General features: G+C 35.4%; 1 protein-coding gene across 1 annotated transcript in view; it reads left to right on the top strand.

Annotated features, from left to right (window-relative positions):
* The window catches only part of HCN1 (hyperpolarization activated cyclic nucleotide gated potassium channel 1), a 515164-nt gene extending 503327 nt beyond the window's left edge, over positions 1-11837 (top strand). The window contains exons 7-8 of the mRNA XM_004380447.1: positions 7509-7673; positions 10904-11837. Of these exons, the coding sequence (XP_004380504.1) occupies positions 7509-7673; positions 10904-11790 (1052 nt within the window). The 3' untranslated portion in view covers positions 11791-11837. The remainder of the gene's footprint in view (positions 1-7508; positions 7674-10903) is intronic.
* Positions 11838-15040: the final 3203 nt, after the last annotated feature.

Raw genomic sequence — 15040 nt, 5'->3', positions numbered from 1 at the left:
GGTGATAGGGAACCCAAGGTTGAGTAAGGATAGTGTTGATGTGTAGTGAGGTTGTTAACCATTGTCATAGGGCAACATGTGTACTAACTGTTTAATGAGAAACTATTTTGCTCTGTAAACATTCATCTAAAGTGAGAATAGCAGCACAATTGGAAGTGCATAGTTGATGTCACTGAACTGTTCATGTAGAAATTTTTGAAATGGTGTATCTCTGGCTATGTATATTTTCATCAAAGAAAAAAAAGGTCGAGAAAGGAGAGGGTTGACATGTCGTGGGGTTGTTAACCAATGTCATAAAACAATATGTGTACTACTGTTTCATGAGAAACTGTTTGTTCTGTAAGCCTTCACCTGAAGTACAATAAATAAAAGAAAAAGAAAATACCACATGACCTAGTAATTCGATTCCTAGGTATATACCCGAAAGAAATGAAAATATAAGTCCAAACAAAAACTTACATGTCTATAGCAGCATTATTCACAATAGCCAAAAGGTGGAAACAACCCACATTTCCATTAACTGACAAATGTATAAACAGAATGTAGTATATGTACATAATGGAATATTATCTGGCCATAAAAAAAGGATTAAGTATTGTTATATACTTCAGTATAGATAAGCAATGAAAAGATTATGCTGAGTGAAAGAAGCTAATCACAAAAGGCCACATATTATATGATTCCACTTATATGAAATATCCAGAATAGGGAAATCTTAGAGACAGATAGTAGATTGGGGGAATAGGAAAGTAGGGAAGAAATGGCTAAAGGGTATAGGGTTTCTTTAGGTTCCCATTTGACAACTTCTATAGACATTGTTCAGTGGCATTAGTTACATTTTGAGGTGAAGAAAATGTTTTGAAATTGGCTATAGTGATAGTTGCACATATCTGTGAATATGATAAAAACTATTGAATTATACACTTTAAATAGGTGAATTGTATGGTATATGAATTGTATCTCAATTAAAGATGTTAAAAAAAACCTCCAAATCAACAAATCCTGCCAGATAGTTGATCAAGTGGCCAAATAATTGATTATGAATCTTGCCTTATGAAACATTTAGGGCATTCCCATATTTTCAGATGCATAAATAAATGCACAATATGTATCACTGTGTAAAAAAAAATTACATTGTTCTAATTAGAGACTATTTCTTAGGTTAAATTGTCAAGCAAAACTCCCGGGATGAAGAGTATGGATACATGTTAAGACCTTTGTTACGTATCATTTTTTTCCATAAAATTTATACCATTTACATAACAACTTGTTATGTAAAATGCATAGATTTGAAAGCAACATTTATCAGTAAAACATCTCTCATCAGCCTGGTTATATAATGTGGCAATCATAAATTATATAAAATGCTGTTAGCAATTTAGTAACAGAAATTTTTCTTGGCTTAGGATTGAAAATGTTTCATTTTATTACATTGCTTAGATTTAAGTAGCTGGGAAATTTCATGGTATGATAATTTGCTTAAAATTTGACATATATACCGTCTTCCTACACAAACATCAAATGAGTACACACACACACAGAAGTGCACAAACATGAATATTATGCAATGTTATTTATTAATTTTTTATTATTTTAATGCATTTTATTAAAATTTAATTTTATTATTTTATGTATTATTAATTAATTTAGTGAACATGTACAACAATGACAAAATTGGTAGGCTTAAATGGCATTTCCTAAAATCTCCCTCTATCTTCTCAGGTTGGTGTAGTTAGTTGCCCTTCTTTAGTACTCCCATAGTGGCCACATATCTGTATCATTTTCATGTCAGATTGCATTTAAATGAACTCTGTTAAAATGAACTATCTTTTTTTATCACCAGCATATCACCAGCATCTATATACAAATGGATGTTATGTTTTATTCGTGTTGCCAGTCCTCACATCAAGTACATAGCGCCTGCCACATATTTTACTCACAATTTTTATCAGCATGAATTTAATTTCTTTAAATAAGTTCAGAGGAGTGTGAAGTTAGACACTTTTCAATAATTTTATTGCTATATTTCCTTTTGTTAGGAGATAATGGATTTTAAAAATACTTCTACCAAATTGACTTCTCAGATTGACTATTTTGAAGCTTATTTTTTAAATTATTAGCAAGTTCTCAAATTGACTGTTTTGAAGCTTATTTTTTAAATTATTACCAAGTTTTAAAATGTCAAACTCCAAGGGAGTTTATTTTAGTCCATAAATTTTGGAAAGTTATCACTTGTATATCTATTTAACTAGCAAATAAGGAAATTCAAATTTGCAACTGTTTGTCTACCATAATCTTGGGAATCTAAATTTTAATAAAGAATATTATTTAGAAGTGATTTAAATAGAAAGCTCCTTTATGCATTTGGAATGCACATTTTTTTATACTGATCATATTGAAAATACATAAACTACATTCAGGTATGCAAGTGATGTATTCATCTGAACTTCTGGTTCAGTTTTGTTTGATTGTAGAAATTTCTGAGCGAGTGTTTCCTATCTTTCTAGCATTTGTTATAGTAGAGAAATAGGATAGTTAGAATTTCAGAGAAGTTTCAGAAATAACATCTGAGAATGAACACTGTATTCATGTATTCATTCATTTATTCAACAAATACTTATTGAGCACTGACTGTTCCAAGGGTCACTTCTAGACAATATGGCTATACCACCAAACAAAATAAAATTCCTTCTCTCGTGTAGTTTATATTACAGCAGAGGGATAGGATAAGATTGCTGATATTGTTGTTGGTTGCAGTAGAGTCGATTCCGACTCATGGTGGCCTCATGTGTGCAGAGCAGAACTGCTCCATAGAGTTTTCAAGGCTGTGACTTTTCAAAAGCAGATCAGCACGCTTGTCTTCTGAGGCACTTCTGGGTGAGTTCAAATGCCAGCCTAGTAGCTAAGAGCTTAACTGTTTGTGCCCCCCAGGGACTCCTGCGATAGGATTAGAGGAGATAATAAATTAGCAAATGCATATCTAATAATTCAGGTAGTGATAAATACTCTGGAACAAAGAAGTAGTATAAGAGAATGGAAAGTGACAGAGCAATAATAGAGATAGAGTGTTAGGAACAGCCTCTCTGAGAAGGTGGTATTTGTTCAGACAACTGGATGTAGTGAGTTAGAGAGCCATGCAATTATCTTGGAAAGAGAGAGTCAGGCTACTGGAATAGCAAGCACAAAATTTCTGAGGTAAACTTCTCAAAGTTTTAAAAATCAATAATATTTTATGGAAGTAATTGAAAAACCTATCCTGATTCATGTCTCTCAACAAAACTTAAAAGACAAATGATAATAACTATAGACTCTCACCCCTACTACCTCCTAGCATCTGTTCACCTGTACTCTGCTTTCCTCTTATTTACTATAAATCAGCTGTTCTCAAAATTGTTGGTATTAGTACCCCTTTAAAAAAAAACCCATTGCCATTGAGTTGATTTTGACTCATAGCAACCTTATAGGACAGAGTAGAACTGTCCCATAGGGTTTCCAAGGAGCACCTGGTACATTCAAACTGCCAACCTTTTTGGTTAGCAGCTAAACTCTCAACCACTACACCACTAGGGTTACAGTCTTAAAAATTACTGAAAAGACAAAGAATTTTGTTTACATTGGTTTTATCTATCAGTATTTACCATATTCAAAATTAAAATGGAAATATATTTTATATATTTATCTATTTAAAAATAACAATAAAAATTACATGTTAACATAAATATTTTTATAAAACGTTAACTATGTTTCCAAAATATATTAGTGAGAATGGTGACATTGTTTTACTTTTTTTTTTTCACAAACATCTTTAATGTCTGCCTTAATAGAAGACATATGAATATTCATAGGTGCTCTTGTATTCAGTCTGTTTGGATATGTTGTTTTGGTTGAAGCATATGAAAAAATTCAGCCTCACACAGATGCGTATCTGGAAAAGGGAGAAGTATTATAATAGCCTTTTCAAGTAATTTTGTATGATCTTCTTTTTATAATACTACACCAAAACTTGTCAAGTGGTCTTTTCTCACAGGTCAGTTGCATGTGGAATCTGACACTTATCAATGTACTTTTTGTACTATTTGCTAAAATCTATTGATCTTGCTTTTCTTGCACTTTAAATAGAAGTTTTATCCATGCAGGATTTTGTAACATCATGTATTCATTGGTCATTGAGAAAATACTGGTTCGCTGAGCTATGTTGATCTTCCACATGTTGAAACTTTACATTGTACAATATAAAAAATAAAATCATAGGAAAATGTTTTAAGTATTGGGAAGCTGTCAAGATTACTTTAATGCAAACAGTTTTCCTGATATTCTATCTTTTTCCTTGAATGCTTGATTTTTATCATTAGTTTAAATCTTGCCAGTTGTTATTCTTGAAGCATTTTTCTTGATATTTGCCAAATGCCCAAATATGAATAATCATAGTCTATCAGTGCTTTCAAGTGAAAATGGTGTTTCATGAAAAAAGTAGCTAGATTAGCTTGCAACTCAAGCTTTCCTTTGACACAACCATTGTACTTCTGTGTTCAGCAGAGATCCTTTATGCATACTTCCCAGTTATCGTACAGAATGTTAAAAAGACATTACTTTTGTTCTGTAAGTTCATAGAAGTACTAGTACAGTTTGATGTCATTGCCTTTACTGTGCTGAGAAATCAGCACTTTTTACCACCATCACTTTTGCAACACCATTACAAACATCAACACGGGGAAAAAGGCAAACATCTTAGTATTGTTATGAAGAATTCCAAACTCAAATCCTCCAATTGTGCACTAGATATTGCCCCCCTCCTTGCTTAAGCAAAGTCAACACTACAGTAGTTCTCTTTTCATCAATATTGTGAGACATTTCTGTCAGCATAATAAAATGTAACTCCCATTAAAAAAAAAGGTATTTTCTTTGGCTTACCTCCCCTCCAGGTATCATCCCATTTCAGCACAGTGGTTAAGAGCTATGGCTGCTAACCAAACGGTCGGCAGTTCAAATCCACCACCTGCTTCTTAGAAACCCTATGGGGCAGTTCTACTCTGTCCTATAGGGTCGCTATAAGTGGAAATTTAGTCAACAGCAATGGGTTGGTTTTTTTTTTTTTTTTTTAGTAGTAGTAGTAGCAAAACTCCTTAAAAAGGGCTTTTATACTTGTTGCTTCAATTTGCTACCCTTTTTTTTCTATACTCTGTGATGACGCTCCTTGGAAACCCTGTGTGGCACTTCTACTCTGTCGTATAGGGTTGCTATGAGTCAGAATCAACTCGATGGCAATGGGTTACGGGTTATGATACATTTGACACTCATCTTTCTATGAGCTGGTCTTTTCAACATCAGCTTGATCTCTGTTTAGCTAAATTCAATGGTGAATTTTCATTCCTCATCTTACTTATCAGCAACATTTGACATAGTTGCTTGTTACCCAAGTCTAAGTGTATCAGGACATTGCACTCTATGGGTTTTCCTCCAATCTCTTAGCTCCTTCTAAGTCTCCGCTTCCTCTCACTGACCTTATTGATCTCCTGAATTAGCACCAGAGCTCAGAGTGTAGCCCTCTTCTCCTCCTTATCTATTCTCAGCCACCCTAACACTAATCAGAACACTAATTGCTATTTGAAATTATCTTGTTTATTTACTTCTATATGTATTACTGTCTGTTTTCTCCCATTAGAGTAAAATTCTTAAAATCAGAGACCTTATTGCCTTATTGCTTTCCTCCTTGTTATCAAATTGTCACCAGCACCTAGAATAGCAGAATGAATATGGAGCCACCTTTATATTAATTTTTTTCCAGGACATTTGTGTGGAACTAGTTTTTCAAAGCCTTTGCATTTCTGAAAACGTCTTTCTTATGTACTCTCGCTTGTTGATGGTTGGCCAGGATATAAAATTCTAGATTCTAAACATTATTTATTGCCTTGGAACTTTGAAGGCATTGCTTCAACATATTCCACAACGTAATATCTTTAATGAGATGTTTGATGTCAGTCTGATTAGTCTTCCTTGACAGGTATAATTAGAGTTCCTCCCTTATAATTTCTTAATTTTAATCTCTCATTTTCTTTCTGTTGTCTTTTTTGGGAATTCTATTAGTCAAATGCTGAAAATGTTGCATTGATCCCACTTAATTTTATTACTTTCCATCTTTTAGACTTTTTTGATTGTTTTCTGACATATTTCCTTGAATTTATATTCTCATCATTATATTGAATATATTATTTGACAATATTAATTAATACATCACTTTCCTGCTTTGTTTATTTTATAAAAGCAGACATATCTTCTTAGATAGATACAATATTTTTCTTGAATTTCCCCAAAGTTTCTAGCTATAACTTACTAAAAATCTTGTCTGTTTTCCTGAGTTATACCTGGAACCAATTGTTTTTGTGAATAAGAAAGCCAGTTACCACTCTCTCTCTACCCTCAATATCAAAATAAGGGCACTGTATTTTGATAATAGCCACACTAGGAGCCCTAGCACTCTCTCCAAAGAATATCATTCAGTTTGTTCAGAAAGAGTTATCTTATTGTAGCATTGAGGAAAACATCTGATGCCAAGAGCTTTGCATGTGTAGGGCGGGGGGGAGAAAATGGGTGTCCTACCATATGGCAGTAGGAGTCCTGATGGCACAGTGGTTATGGCACTCAACTGCTAACTGAAAGGTCAGTGGTTCAAAACCACCAGTGGCTCTGTGGGAGAAAGATGTAACAGCCGGCTTCCGTAAAGATTTACAGCCTTAGAAACCTTATGGGGTCTCTATGAGTTTGAATTGACTTGAAAGCAGTGGGTTTGGTTTTGGGTTTTGACCATCTACAAGGAGCCCTGGTGGTGCAGTGGTTAAGCGCTCGACTGCTAACTGAAAAGTCAGAAATTTGAACCCACCAGCTGCTCCATGAGAGACAGATGTGGCAGTCTGCTTCTGTAAAGATTACAGGTTTGGAAACCTTATGAGGCAATTCTACTGTGTCCTATAGGGTCACTATGAGTCAGAATCTACTTGACAGCAATGGGTTGTACCATACTACATCCCACTGCAGTTCCCAGACCTGCCAGCCCTGACGGTGGTTCCTCTTTGCCCTAGGAACTTCTGATTTTTGGATGTATTTCCTGGATTATGTCTCATTTTGGTTTCTGTCCGTATGATACTATCTGCTTTCTGCCTTTAGAATTCATAAAAACCTGCGTCCGATTATAACCCCTTCCTGTTTTCAACTCCACTGTGGATTTATTATTCCCTTTTCTGCATCTTTTTGTTATTTCAGCAGGACTGGAGTGAGGTTCAGCCTTCCATTTTGAACCAAAATCCTTTTTTAAAAAAGAATATTATTTTAAGATTGAGTATTGGCAATTGGATACTTTTAACTATCAGAAAGAATTCCCCGATAACATAGAAGTGTTGCTAACCATTGTTTCTCACACCATAAGACTTTTCTTTTTTTTAATTGTGGGAAGTCTTGATGGCCTTTAAAAGCAAATTACCAAAAAGGTCTTTCTTACTTTTTCTTTTTCCTAGAGATTTGCCTCCTGACCAAGGGACGCCGCACAGCCAGCGTTCGAGCTGATACATATTGTCGTCTTTATTCGCTCTCAGTGGACAATTTCAACGAGGTCCTGGAGGAATATCCAATGATGAGGAGAGCTTTTGAGACAGTTGCCATTGATCGACTAGATCGAATAGGTACTCTTTAGTTTTTCTATCTTCTTCGTGCACAATTCAGTTTTAATCTAGTGGACTAATATAAATTTTTTATCAGACATCCCAAATGCTACTTCATAACTTCCTTTTAATTAGTGTAGAAACAGCAATTAGTTTCAGCCATATTTCCAGAAATACCTGAGGCCCTATCTGACTTTATCTTGTAAATATTTGGGGTTTATTTGCTCATTTCTATTTTTGCTAGCTACACAGTCTGATTTCCCCAGTGAAGCCAAAACAATGTGAATCTTCAGGTAAAAAGCAATGATAAAAATTCTAGATAGAATTAAAAATACAATAGTATGAGTCTATGTTACAAACCAAATTTTATCCAAGGTCATTTTTTTTTAAGGGTCAGCTTTACATTTTATCCTTATATTGAGTTGAAAATGTGTGTACTTTAAAATGGTAGAAACTTATTGAAATGTTTGTAATACAGACTCAAACAGAAACAGCCTTGATAGAAGTGCCCTACATAGACACATAGATGCTTTTTTCTTGTAAACATGAACTTACTTATTAGTTACAGTAGTTTGAAGATTTGAATAATTGCCATACTAAAGTTAGATGAGATTGGTTTGCCGCTCACTTCTCAGTATATCCTGTAACATTCTGATATGTTAGAATGTAGTATACATTCACTTTTCCACGCTCAAAACATCTTCCCCCACCCTCCCCACTCTACCCCCTTTCTCTACCTAACTTTACTCAACTTTCTAAACTTTCAGTTTAGACATTGCTCCCCTGTAGAAACCTTTTGTTACCTCCACTCCCTTATTAGGCTGGGTACTCTGGATATGTTCTCCCATAACCCTCTGAAGCCCCTCATCATGGCACTGCTTTTACTATCGTAATTGCTCTAGAGCCACTAAGCTCTTTGAATATAGAGACCGTGCCTCCTCCGTAGTCACCATTACATTCACAGTAACTAGTGTACAGTGATTATTTGTTAAAGAGAGGGGATAAATAAATGAACTCAAAGGGTTGGTCTCTCTTGGAAGGAAACAAAGAGGTACCTCAGCTGCTTCATTCTTACTAAAGGTAAGGACTTTTGATCAACTTTTTGTTATATCAGTTTTTTTCTGCAGTTCTTTTTTTTTTCTTTCCCTCTATATTACTAGGAAGACTACATAAAAGTCTGAGATTAAATTAGGAGAAGTAAAGTTAATATTTGGGCATTACTATTTACCAAGACATAATGATTTATGTTTACTAAGACATAATCTCTTAGACATCTTAGAGATGGCATAGTCATCAGATGACATAGTTAACAGGACACAGTCATACAGAGAGACAAAGGAAGTAGATATGCCTAAAAGCATCCTTACTTAATTTGAAAATAACTTCCTTCTTCGTGGTATGTGGGCGTTCATGTTAGATATAAAGACTGACTTCTGAGCATATGAATTTTTTCCTAAGCCAGCTAGACAGTTTTAGAAAAATCCTTATAACTATGATACTTAAGTAGAGAGATTCTGTTAGTCTGATACAGCGGCAGTTTCATCTAACTTATTACAGTTAATTTTTGATAAGAAAGTTTGCATTAAATGTCTTGAAATCAATAATTAAGGCACTCTAATTGTTAGTAAACACCAAGAATTTCTGGTTTTGACCCTTATATTATTGTAACAGTGCATTAAATGTTATTTTTCCCAAGGTCATAGACACCCAGGTGATGAAATGTTGACCATTCACATGATCACAGGAAACATTATTTTTCTCAGTTTTGCAGTCATTGCTTATAAATGTCTCTAATAGTGTAGTTAGTTGAGGGAATATGCTAAATAAGCATCTGTATTTATAACTAATGTAGAAGATTTGTTCTTTGAGAAATTAAGATAGCATTGGCAGTCACTTAAAATACATACTTTTCTCAGCAGTAAAGTCAATTATAATATGTTTTCATTTCAAAAATACATTTTTACTTTAGATGTAGTACTTTATTCAGCAATATAGCAAATCAGTTCACTTTTTATTTACAATAATCACTTGGGTATTATTGTATCAATGATATCATAAAAAAGTAACACATTTTCCCATCTTTCATCCATCTGCTATTGATTCTAATAGCTATTCTGCCAGATAATGTCTACTTATTGCAAACCACGCCAAAGATGATGGCAGGAAGGAGGGCTAAGCCTTCTTGAGTACCTAGAGTGGGCTGAGAACCTGCCATACACTATGCCCCTTGATCTTCACAACAACCATTCAGAAAAAGAAAGATCATGAAGAAGTGGCTCTCAACCTGACTGCCCATTAGAATCTCCTAGGGAAAAAAAAAAATTTGCTTATAAATTATCAAAATATGGGCCCCATGTCTGGTAATTCTGACTTAATTGATGAGGTGCAGGCAGAATCAGTATTTTTTTAAAATCTGCAGAGATGACAACAGTATGCCGTCAGGGTGGAGAATCACTGATGTAGGACACTGGTCAAAAGCAAAAGGCCCTGACACCGTGCTTCTCAAACTTGTGTGTAGGAATCACCTGGGAAATCTTAGTAAAATGCAGCATCTGATTCAGCAAGTAGGATGAGGCCCAAAAGGCTGCATTTCTAGCAAGCACCCAGTGATGTGGATGCCACTGGGTCATGGTCCATGCAAGGATCTATTTTAAAAAATGCAGCATTTTCCCTTCCCATCCCTTTTATTTACTAAAGATATATTCTTGGGCACAGTTCTTAACCTTCCTGTGTCCTGGTCTCTTCGTTGGTAAAATGGGATTATGAATAGAATACCTCAGAGAGTTGAGGATTCAATAATCTATCTAAAGCCTTTTATGTAGTGCCTGTCACACAGTAAGTACTCAAATGTGAGCTGTGATTTATCTCATTGTCCTTTCTTGACAAAGTAGCTTTAAACTCAAATCTTGACTCTAGGCCCATTCTGATATAAAATCCTTTTCTTACCCCACTCTTTAAGGTAGCTCTCATGTTAAACATCTCCATTTTTTATGTAAAGTAGCCTTTTGCCATATGTCACATTTTTCAGGAGTTTTCCTTGACGTGAGTAGAAGGTAAGAGTTATCGGAAAGATACAGGAAGCATGACAGGCAGGAGCCACATTTCCATTTGTGCTCTAAAGGCGAGTATGTGGATATGAAGCCTCTTTTATGAAACAGGAACACATTTCTGTTTTCAGGAGCCACTCTCACTTGGAGTTTTTATCAGTGATTTGTAGACTTTCCAATTTTCTATCTTTCTTTTGCTGACAGGAAAGAAAAACTCAATTCTTCTACAAAAGTTCCAGAAGGATCTGAACACTGGTGTTTTCAACAATCAGGAGAACGAGATCCTGAAGCAGATTGTGAAACATGATAGGGAGATGGTGCAGGCAATTGGCCCAATCAGTTATCCTCGAACGCCAGCCCTGAATTCCACGGCCTCGACCACAACTCCCACTTCTAGGATGAGGACACAGTCTCCTCCGGTGTACACAGTAACCAGTCTGTCTCATAGCAACCTGCATTCCCCCAGCCCCAGCACACAGACCGCCCAGCCATCAGCCATCCTCTCACCCTGCTCCTATACCACAGCGGTCTGCAGCCCTCCTGTACAGAGCCCATTGGCGACTCGAACTTTCCACTACTCCTCCCCCACCGCTTCCCAGTTGTCACTTATGCAACAGCAGCAGCAGCAGTTACAGCAACCCCAGCCTCCGCAGACTCAGCATCAACAGCAGCCCCAACAGCCACAGACGCCCAGCAGCTCCACGCTGAAAAACGAAGTGCACAAGAGCACTCAGGCGCTTCACAAGACCAACCTGACCCGAGAAGTCAGGCCCCTCTCAGCTTCGCAGCCGTCGCTGCCCCATGAGGTTGCCACTCTGATTTCCAGACCTCATCCCACTGTGGGCGAATCCCTGGCCTCCCTCCCTCAGCCCGTGGCAGCCGTCCACGGCACGGGCCTTCAAGCAGGAGGCAGGGGCACTGTCCCTCAGCGAGTCACCCTTTTCCGACAGATGTCATCGGGAGCCATTCCCCCCAACCGAGGAGTCCCTCCCACACTCCCTCCACCAGCAGCTGCTCTTCAGAGAGAGTCTTCCTCAGTCTTAAACACAGACCCAGATGCAGAAAAGCCACGATTTGCTTCAAATTTATGATCCCTGCTGATTGTCAAAGCAGAAAGAAATACTGTAATAAACTGAGAACATTCTCAGACCTTATTCTATCTCCTGATAGATCCCTATAGCCTACTATGAAGAGATATTTTAGACAGCTCTGGCATACATGCAAAATGTAAAAAAAATATATATATATACATATACTATTAAATATATATTTAAATTCCCAAGAGAAATTCTAAAGACCTGTATAGCATCCAGTGTTATATGTCTTCCTTTCTTTAAATCATTAAAAGATTTAAAATGTTGTTGTAAGATTATTTATTTTTAACCTACTTTGACTTAATTCCTTTGATATATGTATTTCTCTATTTTATGAAGAGTTCTTGGATTCATTGGAAACAAAACTGATTTTAAAAAGGCAACTCAAGCAATCTACTGAATAGCACCAATCAAAACTTCGTTTCATTAGCTGTGTCTCTGCATCCGAATTGTTAATCATTAATTATGGAGGATTAACTAGCAAATCCCATTTTATAGATCTAAATTGTATTTTGGTGCTTTCAATTTTGAATTAGGTTGAAGAACACACTGTATGCTTGGTCACAGTAGGAGGACTAGCACTGCCACTGTTATGAATATCTTAACCTCAGACATGGTCATTGGTCTTTCTGAAAGCTGACGGGATATCTGTCTTCATGTGTTATGGGACTTTTACCAAGACTCAATCTATGTTAGTTGTAAATACTTTTCAACCCAAACAAAAATAGCTATTCTGTGCTGTATGAAGGTAAAAGTCATTGTTTAAGAATTTAGTTTTATTGCTTCACTTCAAAACTTAGAGTTTTAAATTTTGCAAAACCTGATTGCTGCAATTGTTCAACTGTAATGCCATGGCTTGAAACCTACAATATTATTTTAACCTGCAATGTTTTATGCAAAATTGTATGCACAATTCTACAGATTGCTTGTATTACACCAAAAATCATTACTTTTCTTCCTTTTTGCCATAATCAAGCATCTGAAAATAGTCCCTGCATGCTTTTGGGAAAAAAAAAACAAAACTTCAAATCAGTCATTGTAGGGGAGGGATTACAGTATTTCTTGTTTCTAGAAAAGTATAAACATTAATTGCCTATCTTAAAATTCCTGTAAGGCTGACTTGGATCTCTGACTTAAGTCTAGAAGTGAGGTTTTCACTTTTATTTAATATTAGTACTATTATTATTATTTGAATATTTATTTGTAAACCACTGCTTGATTTGGAGTTGAAAGTGTGTTCTGTGTCTTCACTGTAGTTTATTGTGGTATTAATTAGACGTAATAAACAATATATCATCATGTCTGGGAACACACACTTTGCTATTAATTGGTTAGTAAATCTTAAGGCATTGGTGACTAACAGCCCTTAGATAGGAGGCTTGTTATTTTAAACGTGCTGAAAATAGTATGGACACAGTGACAGAAAGCAGGGGTAAAGCCAAGTGTCTATGAGCATTGTTCATTTGCTTGTTCGTTTGTTTCCTTAGTTCTTCACATGATCTGTGAGCATCTACTTCTTTCAAAAGAGTCCCTTAGTAATCATTTGTGCCTAATGCATCCCACAAATATGATGGATGACTAGAAGACAACTGGAAGATTACTAAAAAACTTCTGTAAATAGCCCAAGTTGAGAGAGTGACCGGAAGTGAAGGTCTTCAGTGTCTTTGATACTGAACAAAGAAGAACTTACAAAGATCACACATTACACATGGCAGGGCCTCCAGATAGACTTGAGGACAGAAAACAAAAATTCTAAAGTGGACCCATGCTACCTGTTATGCCTTTTATTGATATGAAACCTATAATACCAAAATAAGTTGTTATTTTTAATTCCTAACAAATCCCAACTTGTGTGGAAGTAATCAACAATGCTAGTCAATGTAATGTTATTATTAACATGCTGGTGGCATATGATGGCGTGTCAGGAATGGTGTAAGAAAGGGATTGTTCAGTCTACCCTAGGACCTATTGGAAAGCTGCAAGACCATTTTACATATCAGTACAAAAATTGAATTCAATTTATTAAGATCACGTATTGTTCCTTTAAGTTATTAAAGGTTTACATTTGATAGGACTAATGGGTTTGGTAGTGGAATATTTTTATATACATATAAATTTTTTGTTTTTTATTTTGAGCACTACTGAGAAGCATAAGCAAAATTGAATTGCATGGTCTTTCAGTGCAACCATAAAGTTTTTATTCACTTTGTAATAGAATGGACAAAAAAAATAAGATTTATATGTTAAAAATAAAATGGTACAGGGTAAATTATATACATATATATGTATGAATGTATATATACTTAGGTTAAGAAAAAAATTGACGCACATTCCTGTAATATAAAGGATTAATGCTAGTTGAAAAATGACCTCTTTTCTCTGTACATAGTTAAGCCCATAAATATGAAGTTTTAATCTGTACAGAAAGAAATGTATTATTGAGAAGGTTGGTCTTTCTGCTGCTGGGAAGACAGTAGACTAACTGATTCTTACAACAACTGTATGATCAGGGACGGGTTAGATTATTTCTTTTGTCTTTGCTCAAAGCCATAAATATATAAATATATATAAGGATTATTAATAAATTCAACAGAAAATAAACTAAAATCATGAATATTTTATTTTATCAGTATACTCTAATCGGACTTTTTTGTTTTATCAATGAGTACAGATTCGCCTCTGTCTTTCTATCTTTACATCATAAGATTTCCAAGAGGACTTATATTTGATACTCATTAAAAAATTAATTCTAGATATTCTCTAACTCTAGAAAGAGAAGTCTTTTAATAGAACATGAATTTTCAGCCATTCTTGTGTTTGACCTCTTCCATACAATAAAAGCTAGAGTTTGTTTCATTCTTTGTTCTGTACCTCCTTAGCATATGGTTGTTGTCCAATTTCAAAATGCAACCATTATTTGTGCTATTGTTCAAAATGGGGATGAGAAATAATCACTCCATAATTTACTTATACAAACCTATTTTGTTATAGCCATGGGCCTTGCAAAGATTTGGCTAGTGATAGAACATTTCTATACAATTGGATTTTGAATTAGACCTAAAAGCCTGAGATGGAGTTGATTACAGTGAGAATAAATAGCCAAACATTGGTGAGAACAGTGAGGATAGATGGCAGGAGTGGCAATGAGTTCTATTCAGCAAATAAATAGCCTGTCTCCAGGTCTCAATGACCACTCCATAAATGAATAACTCCCTGATGAATTCTGTTCCACTTAAAAAAAAAAAAA

This window comes from Trichechus manatus, unplaced genomic scaffold, assembly GCF_000243295.1.
Source record: "Trichechus manatus latirostris isolate Lorelei unplaced genomic scaffold, TriManLat1.0 scaffold00074, whole genome shotgun sequence".
NCBI classification, from domain to species: Eukaryota; Metazoa; Chordata; class Mammalia; order Sirenia; family Trichechidae; genus Trichechus; species Trichechus manatus.
This window is presented reverse-complemented; position numbering and strand designations above follow the sequence as displayed.